This window comes from Temnothorax nylanderi, unplaced genomic scaffold, assembly GCF_030848795.1.
Source record: "Temnothorax nylanderi isolate EJ_2023f unplaced genomic scaffold, tnyl_v1.0 TNYL_tig0403_pilon, whole genome shotgun sequence".
Taxonomy (NCBI): domain Eukaryota; kingdom Metazoa; phylum Arthropoda; class Insecta; order Hymenoptera; family Formicidae; genus Temnothorax; species Temnothorax nylanderi.
This window is the reverse complement of record NW_027249465.1, coordinates 97,020-113,586: the sequence shown is the minus strand read 5'-3', so window position 1 is coordinate 113,586 and position 16,567 is coordinate 97,020. Positions and strand designations below refer to the sequence as shown.

Below are 16,567 nucleotides of genomic sequence, written 5' to 3'. Positions count from 1 at the left end.
CTCTTATACTAAAGCTTCTAGGCTCATTTCTGAAAACACAACATTGTTCCTTTTTGTAATCCCGAGTGCGCTGTATGCTTATTTTATACGTACAAAGTCTAAATTTTTATGTGCAGCAAATGTTGTCACGAGTCGACCGCAGAAATCGATAACAAAACTATAATTTTTCTATTTTTTTTCGTTTTTGATGTAAAATCGACTGCAGCGCACTCCGTTTTTGTGCGTACTTTAATTCTGTAAAAAAGTTTTTTCAATTCCGTAAAGCCAATTCAAAGTTTAGTGTGTTCAAAAAAATGTCGATAATTACTGCCACTACAGCATCCCCTTAAGGACAGGACTGCAGATTTCCCTACTTGCTTCATGCCTATGCACTTGTGTAGAATTTACTTAATTAAAAAAAATAATTTAAACACGTAACAAAATTTATTCTTTATATCACAGTTTATTAACATATTTTAAGAAGTGTTCTTTTAGCTTTGAAGCTGTACACAAGTATTCAATCTTGAGATTTCGAGGCAATCTCTTTCTTATTTATAATTATAGGTACTTGATTCGAGAAATTATTCAAACTTTAACTTGCAATATCTCTCGCTTAATATTAAAGATATTCAACGCACGCACGCACGCACGCACGCACGCACACATATATATATATATATATATATATATTGTATATACACACACACACACACAAGGAATTGAATAATAATATTAATTTTTACGTTTGCAATTTTGTAAAATTGAATACGTCTACAAAATAGTCAAATTTTAAAAAAATGATTTTTTTTACAAAAATCGATTCCTTTCATTATTCTTCGTATAAAAGTATTAAAGGGATCCTAAACTGACCCAAATTACCGACAATTACAGGGAGAGTTCCAACTTTAAGTCGACTGCACAGAACTTAAAAATTTTTATACACAATTGAAATATGCACGAAAACAAATAGTGCGACTGTTGATTTCAAGACAAAAATCGGAAAAAATTAAAAAAATACATTTTTGAGCTGTCACCTACCGTAAACGTTTGCTTAATACAGGAGTTGTACAGTTTGTATGTCCAAAATAAGATACACGCGCCATTCGTATAATGTGAACAAAGAATACCGTACATGAAAAACTAAAATTAATAACGTAACAAAAAAATTTGAGCCTTCGCTACTATTTTGTGCAAAAGTACATGCAGGTTGATAGGATAAGCAGTATTGCGTGTAGCGAGAGATGGCGCAGCGATCGAACAAGGACAGATTACTATAGTTAAACAAAGACAGATATAGAGAAAACAGGATTAGAAATGTTGACATTATCGACATCGGGGAAGTTCGGCCTTCGCTATAGGATCCCCTTAAGGTAAAGTCATCGAAAAGTGAATACTTTACGAGATATTTTTCATATTTTATATTAAAAATATTATAACAAACTTTGAAATATTTCAGGAAATACTTAAAGAAAGAGAGGTTTATTGTTTCGAAAACGTCTCGACAAGAGCTACAAGAATATGCAATAAAAAATAGGGGGTTTAATTTAAAAAATTTAAAGTGACCCTGACTTGACGACTCCACCTAAGGTCAAACTAATATAGTCAGTAAATAGATCTTTTTAAACCCTACAACGTTTGTCTAAAACATTTTTTTGCAAAACTTATATTTTTCAAAATATTTCGAAGCTCCGATATTTTTTCCTCATATGTACATATATATAAAACATACATGAACCAACACGTGTTATCTAGGTACCATATTATCCAATGTATTTTTAATATTTCCAAAAATAATACTACAATATTTGTCACAGAGATATATCTAACATTGATCGAACTCAGTTTATATACAAGAAATATTTTTCAATACATTTCTAAAATATCATCCACTTTTAAAAAAGACGTGTTAACTGAGTGAATTTCGTTTGTATCGAAAAATTGAAGCCTCTTTTCCGCGATGCCGATTGGTTATCTCGATGCGTTGTGCGAGTTATTTGCAGCTGTCATTGTATATTTTGACAGTTGTGTGTATCAAGGGTTAATAGTGTAATAGTAATAGCATAATGTTAAAGCTAAATGGCGCGCGCGAAGCGCGCGCGTCTGTAATGTCTAGTACTATTATATAAAACCCGACTGTTTGTCTGTCTGTCCGTCCGTTTGTCCGCGAACTACTCATTCGTTAGTGGACCGAATTTTTACCAAAAGTATATGAAGTAGGGGTAGAATTTTCCGGGGAGTGCCATGATGTGTATAGTTTTTCGTTACCGATTTTCTGGAAACCGGTTCTTCTAATTTTTTATAATTTTCGGGAAATAATTGACCGAATCTCAAAGAATTGTATATGAAACGGGGGTAGAATTTTCCGGGGAGTGCTATAAAGTGTATAATTTTTCGTTACCGATCTTTTTGGAAGCCGGTATCAGAAATTTTTCCAATTTTTCGGGAATTAATTGACCGAATCGCAAAGAATTGTATATGAAGTAGGGGTAGAATTTTACGGGGAGCGCCATGATGTGTACAGTTTTTGTTACCGATCTTTTTGGAAACCGGTTTTTTTAATTTTTCCAATTTTTCGGGAAATAATTGATTGAATCTCAAAGAATTATACATGAAGTAGGGGTAGAATTTCCCGGGGAGTGCTATAAAGTGTACTATTTTTTGTTACCGATTTTTTTGGAAACTGGTTCCGAATGACCGAATCTCAAAGAATTGTACATAAAGTAGGGGTAGAATTTCCTGGGGAGTGCTATAAAGTATACAATTTTTCGTTGCCGATTTTTTTGGGAACCGGTATCAGAAGTTTTGCGAATTTTTCGGGAAATAATTGATCGAATTTTAAAGAATTGTATATAAAACAGGGGTAGAATTTCCCGGGGAGTGCTATAAACTGTATAGTTTTTCGTTACCAATCTTTTTGGGAACCGGTATCTTTTTGGAAATCGGTTACGAAATTTTCCAATTTTTTAGGAAATAATTGAGTGAATTTCAAAGATGTATACGACGGAATTGAACTTCAGTCGATAAAAAAGTAATATTTTTCAATTTATAGCATTTTAGAGAGAGAGAGAGAGAGAGAGAGAGAGAGAGAGAGAGAGAGAGAGAGAGAGAGAGAGAGAGAGGGGTGGGAGGGGGGAGAGAGAAATAGAGGGAGAGAGAGGGAGAGAGGGAAAGAGAGGGAGAGGGAGAGGGAGACTATTTGCGTGTCTTATTACATATGTCCTCCGGGGCGAAGCCCGGGTAACCAGCTAGTATTTTATATATTGTTAGTAATAATTTTTGTATTATTCCAAAATCTTTATGAAAAATCTTCATAAAATATTTACTACATATTTTTGGAAAATAAATTTTCAAAATATTTATAAATATTTATCATAAATATTCATAAATATTTTATGCTGTCTGGGATAACACCAAATCAACATCCAATAATGAGGCTCAATCTCCAACCTACACTAGTCATTGAGGCTTAATCCCCAACCTACACTTATCTCATTGAGAATAAACTTCCGTTATACACTCATCATTGAGGGTTAAACCCACAACTTACCTAAACCTCAATGGTCAATACTCAATCTACACCTAAATTTAAGTGTTGACACTTAACTTTGATGACAAACACTAAACTTATGCCCAAATTTGAGTGTTAACCATCAATGTTGAGTGTATTTTTTCATAAGATACAGATCTGGAAACTCGCTCAATTTTCAGTGGTGGGAATAGGTCGTGGAGGATGCATTTAATTTCTAAGGTCCGTATTCATAATCGGTTCTTATATTTAAGAACGTCTCTTGATCATTCCGTTGCCATTAGTCGGACATATTTTATTTATCAACCAAATTAACTTTGATAGGCCTCATTCAACGCGGAATCGTTTAGTGGTCACGAATATCCAAACTAGAACGTTTGGTGGTCAACTGTTTTCCTAAAAAATAGAAAAAACCGTATGCCCACGGCGTCGGTTGTATCACTCCGTGCCATTAGTCGGACAAATTTTATTTATCAACTAAATTGACTTTGATAGGCCTCATTCGACGCAAAATCATGTGATCATGAATATCGACATTAAAACGTTTGGTGGCCAACCGTTTTCCTAAAAAATAGAAAAAAACCCCGTATGACTCCGTGAAATTAGCTAAACAATTTTTATTTTTTAATCAATTTGACTTTATTACGGCTCACTCGACGCGGAATTGTTTGGTGGTCATAGAATATCCAAACTAGAACGTTTGGTGGTCAACCGTTTTCCTAAAAAATAGAAGAAACCGTAAAGTAAATATACCAATGCCTGGACACGTACCTATGTCTGGACATTTTTATCATTTTAGTCCTTAAATAAGTTATAACGCGAATTAACCCTAGAGAGCATTTGTGGGGTAATACGTTACCCCACGCGAAATTCAAATTACGCCCCTGACTTAGAAAGGTTCGTTTCCATTGTTTTGTTTTTCGAAATTTTTTTACTGTTTTTTTTACTACCAGAAACTGATGACTACTATCGTCTTCCCTATTAAAGAGCAAACAAAATTATCTATTACAAAGTTTTCTAACAACAAATAGAAACATTATACACGCGGTACAAATATGGGGTAATTTATTACCCCGCTTGGCCTTTCACGTATGAGAAAATTAAGAAATGCTCTCTAGGGTTAAAATCGAAGAATCAAAGATAAAAATAGTTTTCTTATATTATATTTTTATCTTTGATTTTAATTCGCGTTATACTTATTTAAAAACTAAAATGATAAAAGTGTCCAGACATAGGTCTTAAGTATCCCGGCATTGGTACATTTACCTTATGCCCACGGCATCGGTCACATATATGACTCATCAGTGAAATTAGCTGGACAAATTTTATTTTTCAACCAAATTGACTTTGATAGACCTCATATTCGACGCGAAATCGTTTGGTAGTCACAAATATCCAAACTAGAACGAAATTTTATTTTTCAACCACAACTGTATGTACGACCGATGCCGTGGACATACGGTTTCTTCTATTTTTTAGGAAAACGGTTGACCACCAAACGTTCTGGGTTAGATATTCGTGACCAAAACAATTCTGCGCCGAATGAGCCGTAATAAAGTCAAATTGGTTGAACAGTAAAAATTGTCCAGCTAATTTCACGGAGTCATACGGGGTTTTTTCTATTTTTTAAGAAAACGGTTGACCACCAAACATTTTAATGATATTAACGACCACCAAACGATTTCACCTCAAATGAGGCCTATCAAAGTCAATTTGGTTGATAAATAAAGTTTGTCCGACTAATGGCACGGAGTGATACAACCGACGCCGTAGGCATACGGTTTTTTCCGAAATTTTTTAGGAAAACAGTTGACCACCAAATGTTCTAGTATGGATATTCGTGACCACCAAACGATTCCGCGTCGAATGAACCGTAATAAAGTCAAATTAGTTGAAAAATAAAAATTGTTCGGCTAACAATTTACATCACTCAAAATGCTCAAAATTTTATTTTTATTATACAGGAAAACAGACTACCAAAGACCATCAAACGACCACCAATCGATACCAATTAATGAAAATTTGATACGTTGAAGACCTATGTGTGAAGTTAGCATCCCATTTTTGAAATTTTGAAATTCTATGGCCGGTATTCATAGTCGGATCTTATATTTAAAACCGTCTTAAGTATGATCTTAAGATGTTATGAACCAATCACAGAGCCGCATCTTAAGACATTACTTAAGACAGCCTAAAAGTTGTTCCGGGTTGTTCTAGACTTGTTCTAAATTGTTCCAGAAGATCAAATTTTTGAAATAAAAATATTCGCGGAAAAAATTAACCCTTTGTAGTCACCACGGTCTTACATACAGGTCTGGAAACTTGTAGGGTGGGGAGTGACTCAGATAGTGAGGCAAAATGGCGAACCTAGGGGTGAGCCAATCAAATTAGGCCGCGATCCGATGCATGTTCAAAGCGCTATTGGCGTTATTCTATCCTTGTTTATGCCTAATGAATGATAAAGATAGAATGATGCCAATAGCGCTCAGTGTGAATCGGACCGCGGTGTTAGGCAGGTCAAAACCATATATATAATCCAAACAGCTGTGCAATCCCGGTAAAAAAATTTTCATATAAAATTATGTATAATTATATAGAATTATATAGAATTATATAAAATTATATATCAAATATGTCCATATATTATATAATTTTATATAATTCTATATAATTACATATATACATAATTTTATATTAAAAATTTTTTTACCGGGAAGATGTAAAAAAAGGAATATTTAGAAAGGAGTACATACAAGAAAGTAACAGACGCACATATACATATATACATATTGATATATACATATATACATATTGATATATAATTTTATATAATTCTATATAATTCTATATAATTATACATAATTTTATATGAAAAATTTTTTACCGGGAACGATGTTGCACAGTTTTTTACCTTATGCAAATGCGAAAATGCAATCGACAAAACTGTTCATATAATTCACACTTACATCAATGAGAATTTTTCCATCTGGACTACGCTTCTCTAATTTTCGCACGATGCACGTCGGCTCAAAATGACGCTCGCACACGTGTTGCGACGATTTCAATACTGCAATGCCTGGAATTGCAGATTCCCATTTTTTACGCAATTCTTCGTTTTGAGGCACTTTAAAAACGGAACATTTTTCTGTATTGTCCTTAAATCTCTTCCAGCAATTCGGCACAATGCACGCTTTTGGCATTGTATTTACAATTTATGTTAACAATTTAAACAATTGTTAACAATTTTTTATTATTTACAATTTATGTTAACAATTTAAACAATTGTTAACAATTTTTTATTATTTACAATTTATGTTAACAATTTTCACTGATTTTGATTTTTGACGCACACACGATTACTACCATTTGAACATGGTCACGGTCGGCTCAGTTTCCCGTCCGTCCGGTAGGTTCGCTGCAATACTGGGGTCTACGTGCCTCACTAACGGTGACACCCCCCACCACTTAAAAACACAGGAGTTTCCAGACCTGTATGTAAGACCGTGGTAGTCACACTTGGGTCAATATATGACCCACACTCATTTGGAGTTAAATATCAGCCAAATGCCTAGCTTAAAATGGGGTCCGCCATCTACAAGAATTTGAAGTATCCTCTATAGGTACCTAAAGACCGTTAATCATGTACTCGTTCACGATTTTTTTTCAAGATGTTGCCATTTGATTTCTCACAAAACCGCAGTTGTTTTATATTTTAGAATGTTCAAGATATGTTCTAGAATTATTTGAACCCGATCGGACCGATACCATTAAAATGGCAATACCATTAAAAATCGACTGGGTCAATACGACCCAGTGTGACTACCGCGGGATTCTGGAGAAGTGTGACTACGAAGGATTAATAAAAACAATTTTCTGACCTGGCATCCCATTTTGTCGAAAATCGAACTTTTCAAGGTTGTTCCAAGTTGTTCTAGTTGTTCTAAACATTGTTCCAAAGTATTAGTTTTATTAGTCAAAAACTTTAAGAGATATTGAAAAAAGAAAAATTTTGGAAATAACAGTTTTTGGCCATTTATTCGTAAACAAAATGACTGACAAAACTGTCGATTTAGAACATATTTATAATCGCGTAGAACAACTCAGAACAAAATTTTTAAGACCAGAACAAGAACCTAAAGGGCACTTTAACCTTCATCGGAAAAATTTATTTTTCGAATTTCTTGGTTAAAAATCTTGTTCTACGCTTTCCGCGTTAAAACTATCGTGTGTTCTCCGCTAGAACAACTCAGAACAAAATTTTTAAGACCAAAACAAAAACCTAAAATTTTTAACCAAGAAAATCGATAAATAATATTTCCGATAAAGAGTAAAGTAAGGTTTTTGTTCTGGTCTTAAAAATGTTGTTCTGATTTGTTCTACGCGGTTATAAATGTGTTCTAAATCGACAGTTTTGTAAGTCATTTTGTTTACGAATAAATGGCCAAAAACTATTATTTCCAAAACTTTTCTTTTTTCAATATCTCTTAAAGTTTTGGCCAATAAAACTAATACTTTGGAACAATGTTTAGAACAACTAGAACAACCTGGAACAACCTTAAAAAGTTCGATTTTCGAAAAATGGGGTGCCAGGTCAGAGAATTGTTTTTATTAATTTTCCGCGAACATTTTTATTTTAAAAATTTGATCTTCTGAAACAATTTAGAACAAGTCTAGAACAACCCGGAACAACTTTTAGAATTTCAAAATTTCAAAAATGGGGTGCTAACTTCACACAGGTACGTTGAAGTTGTCCGGCCAAACTTCACAGAGGTATGGCGGTCGAGCGGATCGAGCCCCAGGACTGCGTTCGAAAACTTTACTCGGGTGAACAGCGCGTCGTTCTATCTTTGTTACTTACTAAAAATTGAACAAGGACAGAACAATGCTGGTGTGCGCCCAGCAGAGTGAAGTTTTCGAACGTAACCCAGGGGTGATGACAAAGAGAGGAGGGGAGCGGAGAGGGGAGAAAAGTGGTAACAGAGTGCAAAAAGTGTAGTTTAAAGGGACAGACATGCATTGACAAGTTGACGACAGCTGAGCTGACTGATAGTACTGATACTATTGATAGCTGGACAAGCCTTGTCGAAGGTTCGGCGCTATCGCTGATTATCACATGTTGGCTGTGCGAGATGAGATCCTTGTTCATCTCCTTGTCATGACAACGGACGCCGAGCAAGGATGTCGAGGAAACACGGGAGCAAGACCAACGTCGACTACAAGGCGCGGCTCGAGTACAAACTGTACCTGGTGCGTATTTCACGAATTGAGGTTATGATCCGTGAATCCAAGTCGACTCGATAATTAATTAGTTAGACAGTGTCAGTCTAAACCTGGATCGTTTACCGTATCTGTACTAACAAATAATAATAAACAAACGTAATGTATATATATATACATATAAATAGATGGTAAAATATAACAGACAGATCTAGAAGCTAGCTTTATGCAGATTGAGGTTAGAACGAGGTTAGAACGATCCTGAGAAGCGTTGACAAGTGCTGATCATGATAATGACTAATTAAATAACGCCATTTACTTCATAGTCCTTTACATAAGTAAATGATAAACATGAAATAAAATGCGATAGATATAATAAATTGGTAATTTAACGAAGAGTAATATATGCTGTAATTTTTATTTATTTTATACGACAGGCCAGGGAAAATCCGGAGCCAGTGTTCGACGTGTCGGAATGTGCCTTGAAGAATGTGCCGTCGGGCATCTATTCGCTTTGCAAGGTGTTCCGAAAAAAAATCTTGCTAATGTATGATAACAAGTTGAGCTCACTCTTGGGTGGAGGTGCCTTAAGCGACTTGTCCTTGTTGACTGTCTTAGACATTCACGGAAACGAGTTTAATGCATTAGCTTCTGACATTAAGTATCTCTCTTCCCTAAAGGTAAGCTTATCAGATTAACCATTCATTTTTCCTATGGTTATTACAGAAGATAAAATATATAAAAAAGATAAAAAACTATGGAATTTTCCTGGCAATAAAATATAACATCTTAATGTATTATTATAATGCAGGAAATACGATATAAAAGAAGTTAATTTAACAAATAAAAGAAACTAATTATTAGTTTAAACACTAAAATAATACTATGTATTAAAAGCCAGATTATTTATTCCTTTATATTTCTTTTTAAAATGTATATAATATACTATTCTAAAATGTTAAAATTCCTTTATTATGTAAATAATTTTTGGTGAAGTCATATATTACAGCTTTTACTACATGCAGCATCAACAATACTAAAATATTATAGTTAATTGTTTTTTTTTAGGAGCTTTATTTGCAAAACAACAACATCCGCAAACTGCCCAGCGAGATAGTGTACTTGAATAAGTTAACAATTCTAAATGTCTCGAAGAATAACCTTAAACAGCTGCCTGACGGCATCGGGCAGCTGCAGCAGCTCAACACTCTCGACATTAGTCACAACAAATCACTGCATAAGCTACCCAAATCTCTGGGCTATGCACAACAACTGGCGAGTTTAAATATCGATGGATTAAGCTTGTCGTATCCATGTCAGGACATTTTAGACGGCGGCACAATAGTGATTGTCGCGTTTTTGGCGAATGAGAGTGGCATTGAATACTCGCCGGAGAATTCAGTATCGGAAACCGATATTTCAAGGGATATGAGCTCGGAAGACATGCAGACGGTATACCATAATAAGAGTAACGACGTGCAGGTATTATAATGTAGTGTACGAACATAATAGTTATGAGATTTTGTTAGTTACACATTATTATATTGCTAAATATAAGTCGCTAAATTGATCAAAAGTCTTGGATTATTTATCGTCTTAGGAACGTGTTATATGTATGTATCTCATTTTAACATGTATCTCTATGGACGAGCTATTAAAAAAATTTTTTTATATACTCACTTGTGTTTTCTCTGTTTGTATATTTTTACAACAGAAATTGATCAATTTTGCAAGTATCTATGATTCACGCACAATGTGCTTTCGGTGTTTGCGCATATTCACAGTTTTTTTTTTCTCTTTTAGGCAGCATTACAGAAGCTAAACAAAACGAAGGCATGTTGGACGCTTCTTTGAGTTTCGTATGCTTTTCACTTGTCATCCATTTAATTTATTATTACCATAATAATAAGTTTGAAAGGCGCTCAGTGCAATAACGATTCAGCTTATAAAGATATATATGTATGTATATATATATATATATATATATATATATATATATATATATAAACAAATAAAAATCTTGGTCAAAAAGAAATTCATAATATTTTTTATAATATAAATGAAGTCACATTTTAGTTTGTTTATTTTTAGTTTTTAATTTATTTTTATTTTTAGTTTTGGATTACCATTGCACCCAGCACTTCATTTATATCCGTTATACTCATATATATATATATATATTAAGTAATAATTTTGCTGCTAAAAATGTCGATTTCTTATTCCATCTCCATTCTTGTTATTCATCTTTACTTTAATTATATTTTATTTTTTACAGCATTTTCTCGAATATTTGTTATATAATATTTATTCCTTCTACAATTTACTCATCTAATTTATCTATTCCATGTTATTTCTTTTACGCAGACACTAGAAAATTGGACACTAGAAAATTGCAAATCTGAATTTTAATATATTAGATTAATAAAAAAATTTGCTTGCTAATAAAAGGGTGAATTTGTTCGCTAATAACAGACTGATACAAATTTTTCTTTTTTATTCATGTAACAGTGATATTTAAAAAAACGAGTTTTTTTTATTAGACTGTTACATAATATGCCGATGCTGTGATAGTAAAATTCACTTTCGACAGGAACATCGGCAAAATGCCTTATTGGAAGTGGAAAAAAACATAAAGCAACAACAGGAATACGAGATGGAGGTGCAATCCATGCTCAAGGCTCACAGGAAAAAGGTGAATTAAGTGCACACAAAACTGTAAACATCTTAAATATGAAAGATTGTTGCATTTTTAGCTTTTGGAGGATGTAGCGTTACAGCAGATACAATTGGAGCAAGAACTCGAGAAAGTTCAGCAGGAAAGGGACACGAATAGAGCGCACTTACTCTCGTTCATTTACAGCGGTATAATTTTCCTTTCAATCTTTAACGAATTTCGCACAAAATGTATAATTTAGTAAATATGAAGAAATAGATATAAATATATAAACTTTTTCCTTTAGCGGAGAAAGAAGCTGATAACGTAATTAAAGAATTTCTGAGAAATAGCGAGGAAGAAAGACAGAGTCAGGCCGAGTTACTGGAGCGGGAGAAACAGGAAGAGATGCAACTACTAAGCTCCTGCCACTCGGAACAGTTCATGTTACGTACGAAAGACACTCTTTGTGAGTATCGAACATAAAAGTATGCGAAATCAAGATGGTTCACGCATAACTGCAAACTTATTTTGCAGTTGCAATGGAGAAATTGTTGGAAGAGGAAATGTGTCGAACAAGGAAATGGGAAGAGCATACTAAAAATAGAGATTACACTGTTCAATCTTTGCTTACGCTGTCAGTAACAATTATAAAATTTCTTTTCTTTACATTTGCTTTCTCTTTACAAGAGTCAATCGTGAACATAAGAGATATGCAAAAAGATGCATTAAATATATTATTTAATTCCAATGATGAGTAATCAAATTTATTGTTCGTCAATTCGACGAGTAATAAATCAAGGAATTACTTACAAAGTCCTCTAAAAAAATTTACGCAAATTGATAAACATGAAACTTTAATCTAATTATATTTTAAATAATATTCAGTTATTAATATACAGTTCGTATTATGCAAGTTGTATCATGTAACTATCATTAAAAAAGAATAAATTGAGGAATAAAACCAAAATTCGAATTCAGGGAGGTGAGGAACAACGACCACTTGGCACAGATAATGCATGATCAAGAAAAAAACAGACAAGATCTTGTTGATAGATTACGACAAGATGAAGTTTTGCAGAAAGCGGCAGTTGCTGCATTATTGGAACGGAGTGACGCGCGTTCCTGGAGCATTATTCAACAAATGAATTTAGTGCAGTCGCAATTGGCTGCGCTCACTAATATTGAACTCGAGAGGAGGAAGTTGGAGATTAACCAGCAACTTGTAAGTGTGTAGTTCTACGTTATCATTAACTAAGAATTTGAAAAAAAAGATACCTGTTATTAACTTATATTTACATAAATCATAATAAAAATCGTTAATTTTTAAATTATTGGAAATTAAATATTTGGAGTTGTCAACTTCTTAAAATTTAAAATTTTAGTTTTTTTAAAATATAATAAAATATAATTTTATATATATTACAATTATATATTTTTATAAAATTTATACACGTATTTTTAGAATGAGATCGCTGATAGACGCGTGGCCCTAACAGCCATTCTGGTCGATTTGTTGGAACAGCAAACGAACAGAAGAGATCAACTATTGGAGACAATCAATACGATAGAGCAACAGCGATGCATCTCCGTAATTATATATTTTATTTCTTACCGTTTTTTATTTAATGCCATTTCTTTTTTAGTGAAACTAATAAATTATTATTTATAATATTTATTATTTTACAAAATAATAAAATAAAGATGATATAAAAGTAAAAACAGGAATAATAAATAAAGCAATAAAACGATTAAAAAATATTAATAGAACCTGAGACGTGGCAGTTTGTTCTGGCTAATGCAATATCAATCTCTGATGGAAGCTCGACCGCAAGGACTATTAGAGATGTTGGAACCTATGCTGGTTCGACATGTGGCGATAGCAGGAGCTTTACATTGCCTTCCATTCTTAGCCACTTTGCCATCTTTATTACCGGACATCAGCGACGAACAGTTAAAAAATGTACGCGTCTTCATTAGATTTTTAAAACTTTGATCTCAAATATTGTAAATTCAAAATTCGAGGATTTTAGTTCAAAATAAATGCATGGTCATTAAATTTTTATGTCTATTTGCAATGAACAGTAAATAAACATTAATAGATGCATTATTGGTATTTTCTACCAAAAAAAAGAAAGATAAGAACGGCATAAATGAAAATTTTAATTAATTCAATAATATTTATTGATTATTGTACAGATTTATATTTCAATTATTTAAAATAAACATATTTATTATTTTGCTTTTTATCTTACAGATCGGCATAAGTTGCGAGAGTGATCGCGCTGCCATAATGTTGGCGGTTGAGAATTATCTAGCAGAAGTTAAAATGAATGATGCCAGATCGCCCATAACAGCTTCTGCGCCTCTCGAAGAAGCATCGACCAGCGATCAAGACTATAATTCTATTCAGAATGTCAACGTGATCGAATGCGTAATCTGCCTCGATTTGCAAGTAAATATAATGATATGTATATGTTATGGTCAAAGGGCGGCGCGCTTCGTCAAACCTCAAAACATTTTTGTGTTTCGGCTTTTGTTAGGGCGTTTTTTGTCTATTCTAGGAGTGACTAGCATGGCTGGTCAAAGGAAGAAACTAAGAAAAACACTTTGGACCTTGACTAGTCAATCTTAGGTGTGCCTTTATTCAGTGTTTAATTAATAAAGAAAACCTACATGTGGCACCTCGTTTCGCGTGGAAAATATGTATGCGTGGAGGCAGTAATTGGACACATGCTATAATTTAATCTTTAAATTAAAAATTACCACACACACACACACACACACACACACACACGCGCGCGCGCGCGCGCGCGCGGAAGGAGATGCAAGGGGAGGCCGAAGCCTCCCGCATGTGTGTGGTAATTTTTAATTTGAAGATTAAATTGCAGCATGTGTCCAATGTCTAGACACTTTATGAAGTGCTACATTACCGCATGTGGCTGCAACATATAGATCCTACAGTCAAGTAAAGTAGTCGTCAACATTAACTGTTAATATCTCGCTTCACGGGACACTGGACAGAGCAACACTTTTCTGCCAGACTTGGTCGTTTTGTGCAAAAACGCGTCGTTTAAGCCTAAGTTTAACCGGGATTTGACTACCTCATTGCAATCACATCTAAGATTGACTAGTCAAAAGTCAAACTGGATTTTACTGGAAAATAATCATTTTAGTTTCTATCTTTGACCGGTTGGTTTAGTGTCTCCTAGGATTGTCTAAAAACACACCAGTCAAAGGCCGAAACACAAAAATGTTCAATCCTCAGGCTCGACTAGTCAAACTGAGGAGTGACCGCGCTCCGTCCTTTGACCATAACATATATATGTAAAATAGTAACAAAATAATTTTGTTGAAATCCTACATATGCAAGTATATATAGATTCTAACGAAATTAATTCATTACTATTATACTCTCATATTTTTTCAGTGCGAAGTGATTTTTCTACCTTGTGGACACTTTTGTTGTTGCTCCACTTGCGCTGAGAAAGTTCCTGCAGAATGTCCAATGTGCCGGAGTTCAATAGAACGCAAAGTTCGAGTTATACAGCCTTAAATTCACAAAACTCAGTTTTATTCGGCTTATTCACGAATAATTTTTCGACTTGATGCTTCTCATGGGTGTCAAAATGCGCTATTCTTCTATTCTTCCTGGTCTGTGATTACTCGCACGTCAACAAACCATTTCCATAATAGTGGAAAGTATAACACGCACAAGTTATATTGACCACATGCTCATAAATGTTGATATACAGAAAATATATTACTATATATTGCAACTCACAAAATTGCTCAAATGCATGTGATCAATTTCGTGAGCAATTAGTTTTTTTACCATCTAACCGTTTTTCACCGGAAATTCTTTGTGATTAGTTTGATATCGACATAATAAAATAATCGAACCAGTTCCACAAACACTGTAATTTAACAATCTTTTTACATCCATTATTTAAATGGTAGATAAGATGATAAATGAACTTTCCTAGAAAAATATTAAATTAATTAAAATTTTAATTTATGCTGTTCTTATTTTTCTTTGTATTAGTAGAAAATACCAAAAAAAGTCGAACGAATATGTTTATCAATCTAATCCTAATATATCAAAAGGCAATAAGGCTCCTGGTCCCTGAACCCCTGAACCGAGAATTCCGCGGTGATGGTGGCGACGTAGTCGTAGTGGTACAAATAAGACCTCTATCCAATGGAAAACTCTGTCCTCTGACATGTTGACAACCCTATTTTGTCGTGCGTGCAATTTCCTTATTATTCGCTCTGTACTTGTGCCATAATGTTTAACGTATTCGTGAAACTTACACAATTGGCCGAAAAGTAAAATTTACAAAGAATACATATGCGGAAGGAATATTTTCCACTTCCTTCATATATAGTCGTCAAACGGCTTGTTTCTTGTATGTTTAGGCTTCGTTTTATGGTTGTTTGTTTATTGTCGAGGGAAAAGGATACTAAGGATAGTTATCGGCCAATTTTAGAAGTGTTCTGAAACGATCTATAGTGATTTTTTATCGAAATGTTTTTGAATCAATCACATTTACTTCGCCAGTCAAATAATTAACAGCAGTGAAAACTTTAATTGACCCTACTGGCTATTATAATCGTCATGACAATACGACCATTTTTTGATCCGATTATCCTCAAGACGTTCTTAACCATTGATTTGGTCCTTCTAAATTGATGTAATTTTGATACTTATATATAAGCATAATCGGACCAAAAAATGGTCGTATTGTCATGACGATTATAATAGCCAGTCACTGGTCAATTAAAGTCTTCACTGCTGGAAATGTCTTTTTATCTGAGAATGGCACACACGATAAAAATCATTTCTCGCCTCGATAGCAAGAATTCAATATGGCCGCGGTGACTAGGAGCCATAAGGAATATATCTATTGTGAATTTCTATAATGCTTCATCATTATGTTGTGTCGCAAGTTTAAAATTAAGTTAAAATTATTTTTATTGCATACGATTATACCGTGCGTACAAAAGTTCCGGGACTGTCAATTATCTCAGAAAGTAGTTAGTTTATGAGAAAAATGTTTCACTTAAAAATTGGAGGGTTTAAAGAGGGCCAATAGACGATCTTATTAAATTTTGGATCTGTGGCCTGTGTTGGGCCCAGTAGAGTCCAAGTTAAATTAATTTTTAAATAAAAACCTTCATTTTTTATTATA

General features: G+C 33.8%; 2 protein-coding genes across 3 annotated transcripts in view; one reads left to right on the top strand and one right to left on the bottom strand.

Annotated features, from left to right (window-relative positions):
• Nucleotides 1-16,567, bottom strand: part of LOC139782310 (FIGNL1-interacting regulator of recombination and mitosis) — a 69,854-nt gene that overhangs the window by 26,904 nt on the left and 26,383 nt on the right. The window lies entirely within an intron of this gene.
• Nucleotides 8,497-15,389, top strand: LOC139782318 (E3 ubiquitin-protein ligase LRSAM1). Of its 2 annotated transcripts, XM_071721311.1 has the most exons (13): nucleotides 8,497-8,752; nucleotides 9,160-9,402; nucleotides 9,791-10,204; nucleotides 10,526-10,555; nucleotides 11,313-11,414; nucleotides 11,476-11,584; nucleotides 11,683-11,844; nucleotides 11,913-12,012; nucleotides 12,357-12,600; nucleotides 12,841-12,966; nucleotides 13,144-13,338; nucleotides 13,633-13,830; nucleotides 14,806-15,389. In XM_071721311.1, exons 1-13 carry the CDS (start codon nucleotides 8,684-8,686, stop codon nucleotides 14,929-14,931), a joined length of 2,118 nt encoding a protein of 705 aa, XP_071577412.1. In that variant the 5' UTR covers nucleotides 8,497-8,683; the 3' UTR covers nucleotides 14,932-15,389. The 2 variants fall into 2 exon arrangements, with proteins under 2 accessions (XP_071577412.1, XP_071577413.1); XM_071721312.1 differs by lacking the exon at nucleotides 10,526-10,555.

Coding starts and splice junctions, on each gene's coding strand:
- LOC139782318 (XM_071721311.1), top strand. CDS start 8,684: ATGTCGAGGAAACACGGGAGCAAGACCAACGTCGACTACAAGGCGCGG. Junction 10,556..11,312: donor AGAAGCTAAACAAAACGAAG/GCATGTTGGACG, acceptor CACTTTCGACAG/GAACATCGGCAAAATGCCTT. Junction 12,601..12,840: donor TGGAGATTAACCAGCAACTT/GTAAGTGTGTAG, acceptor ACGTATTTTTAG/AATGAGATCGCTGATAGACG.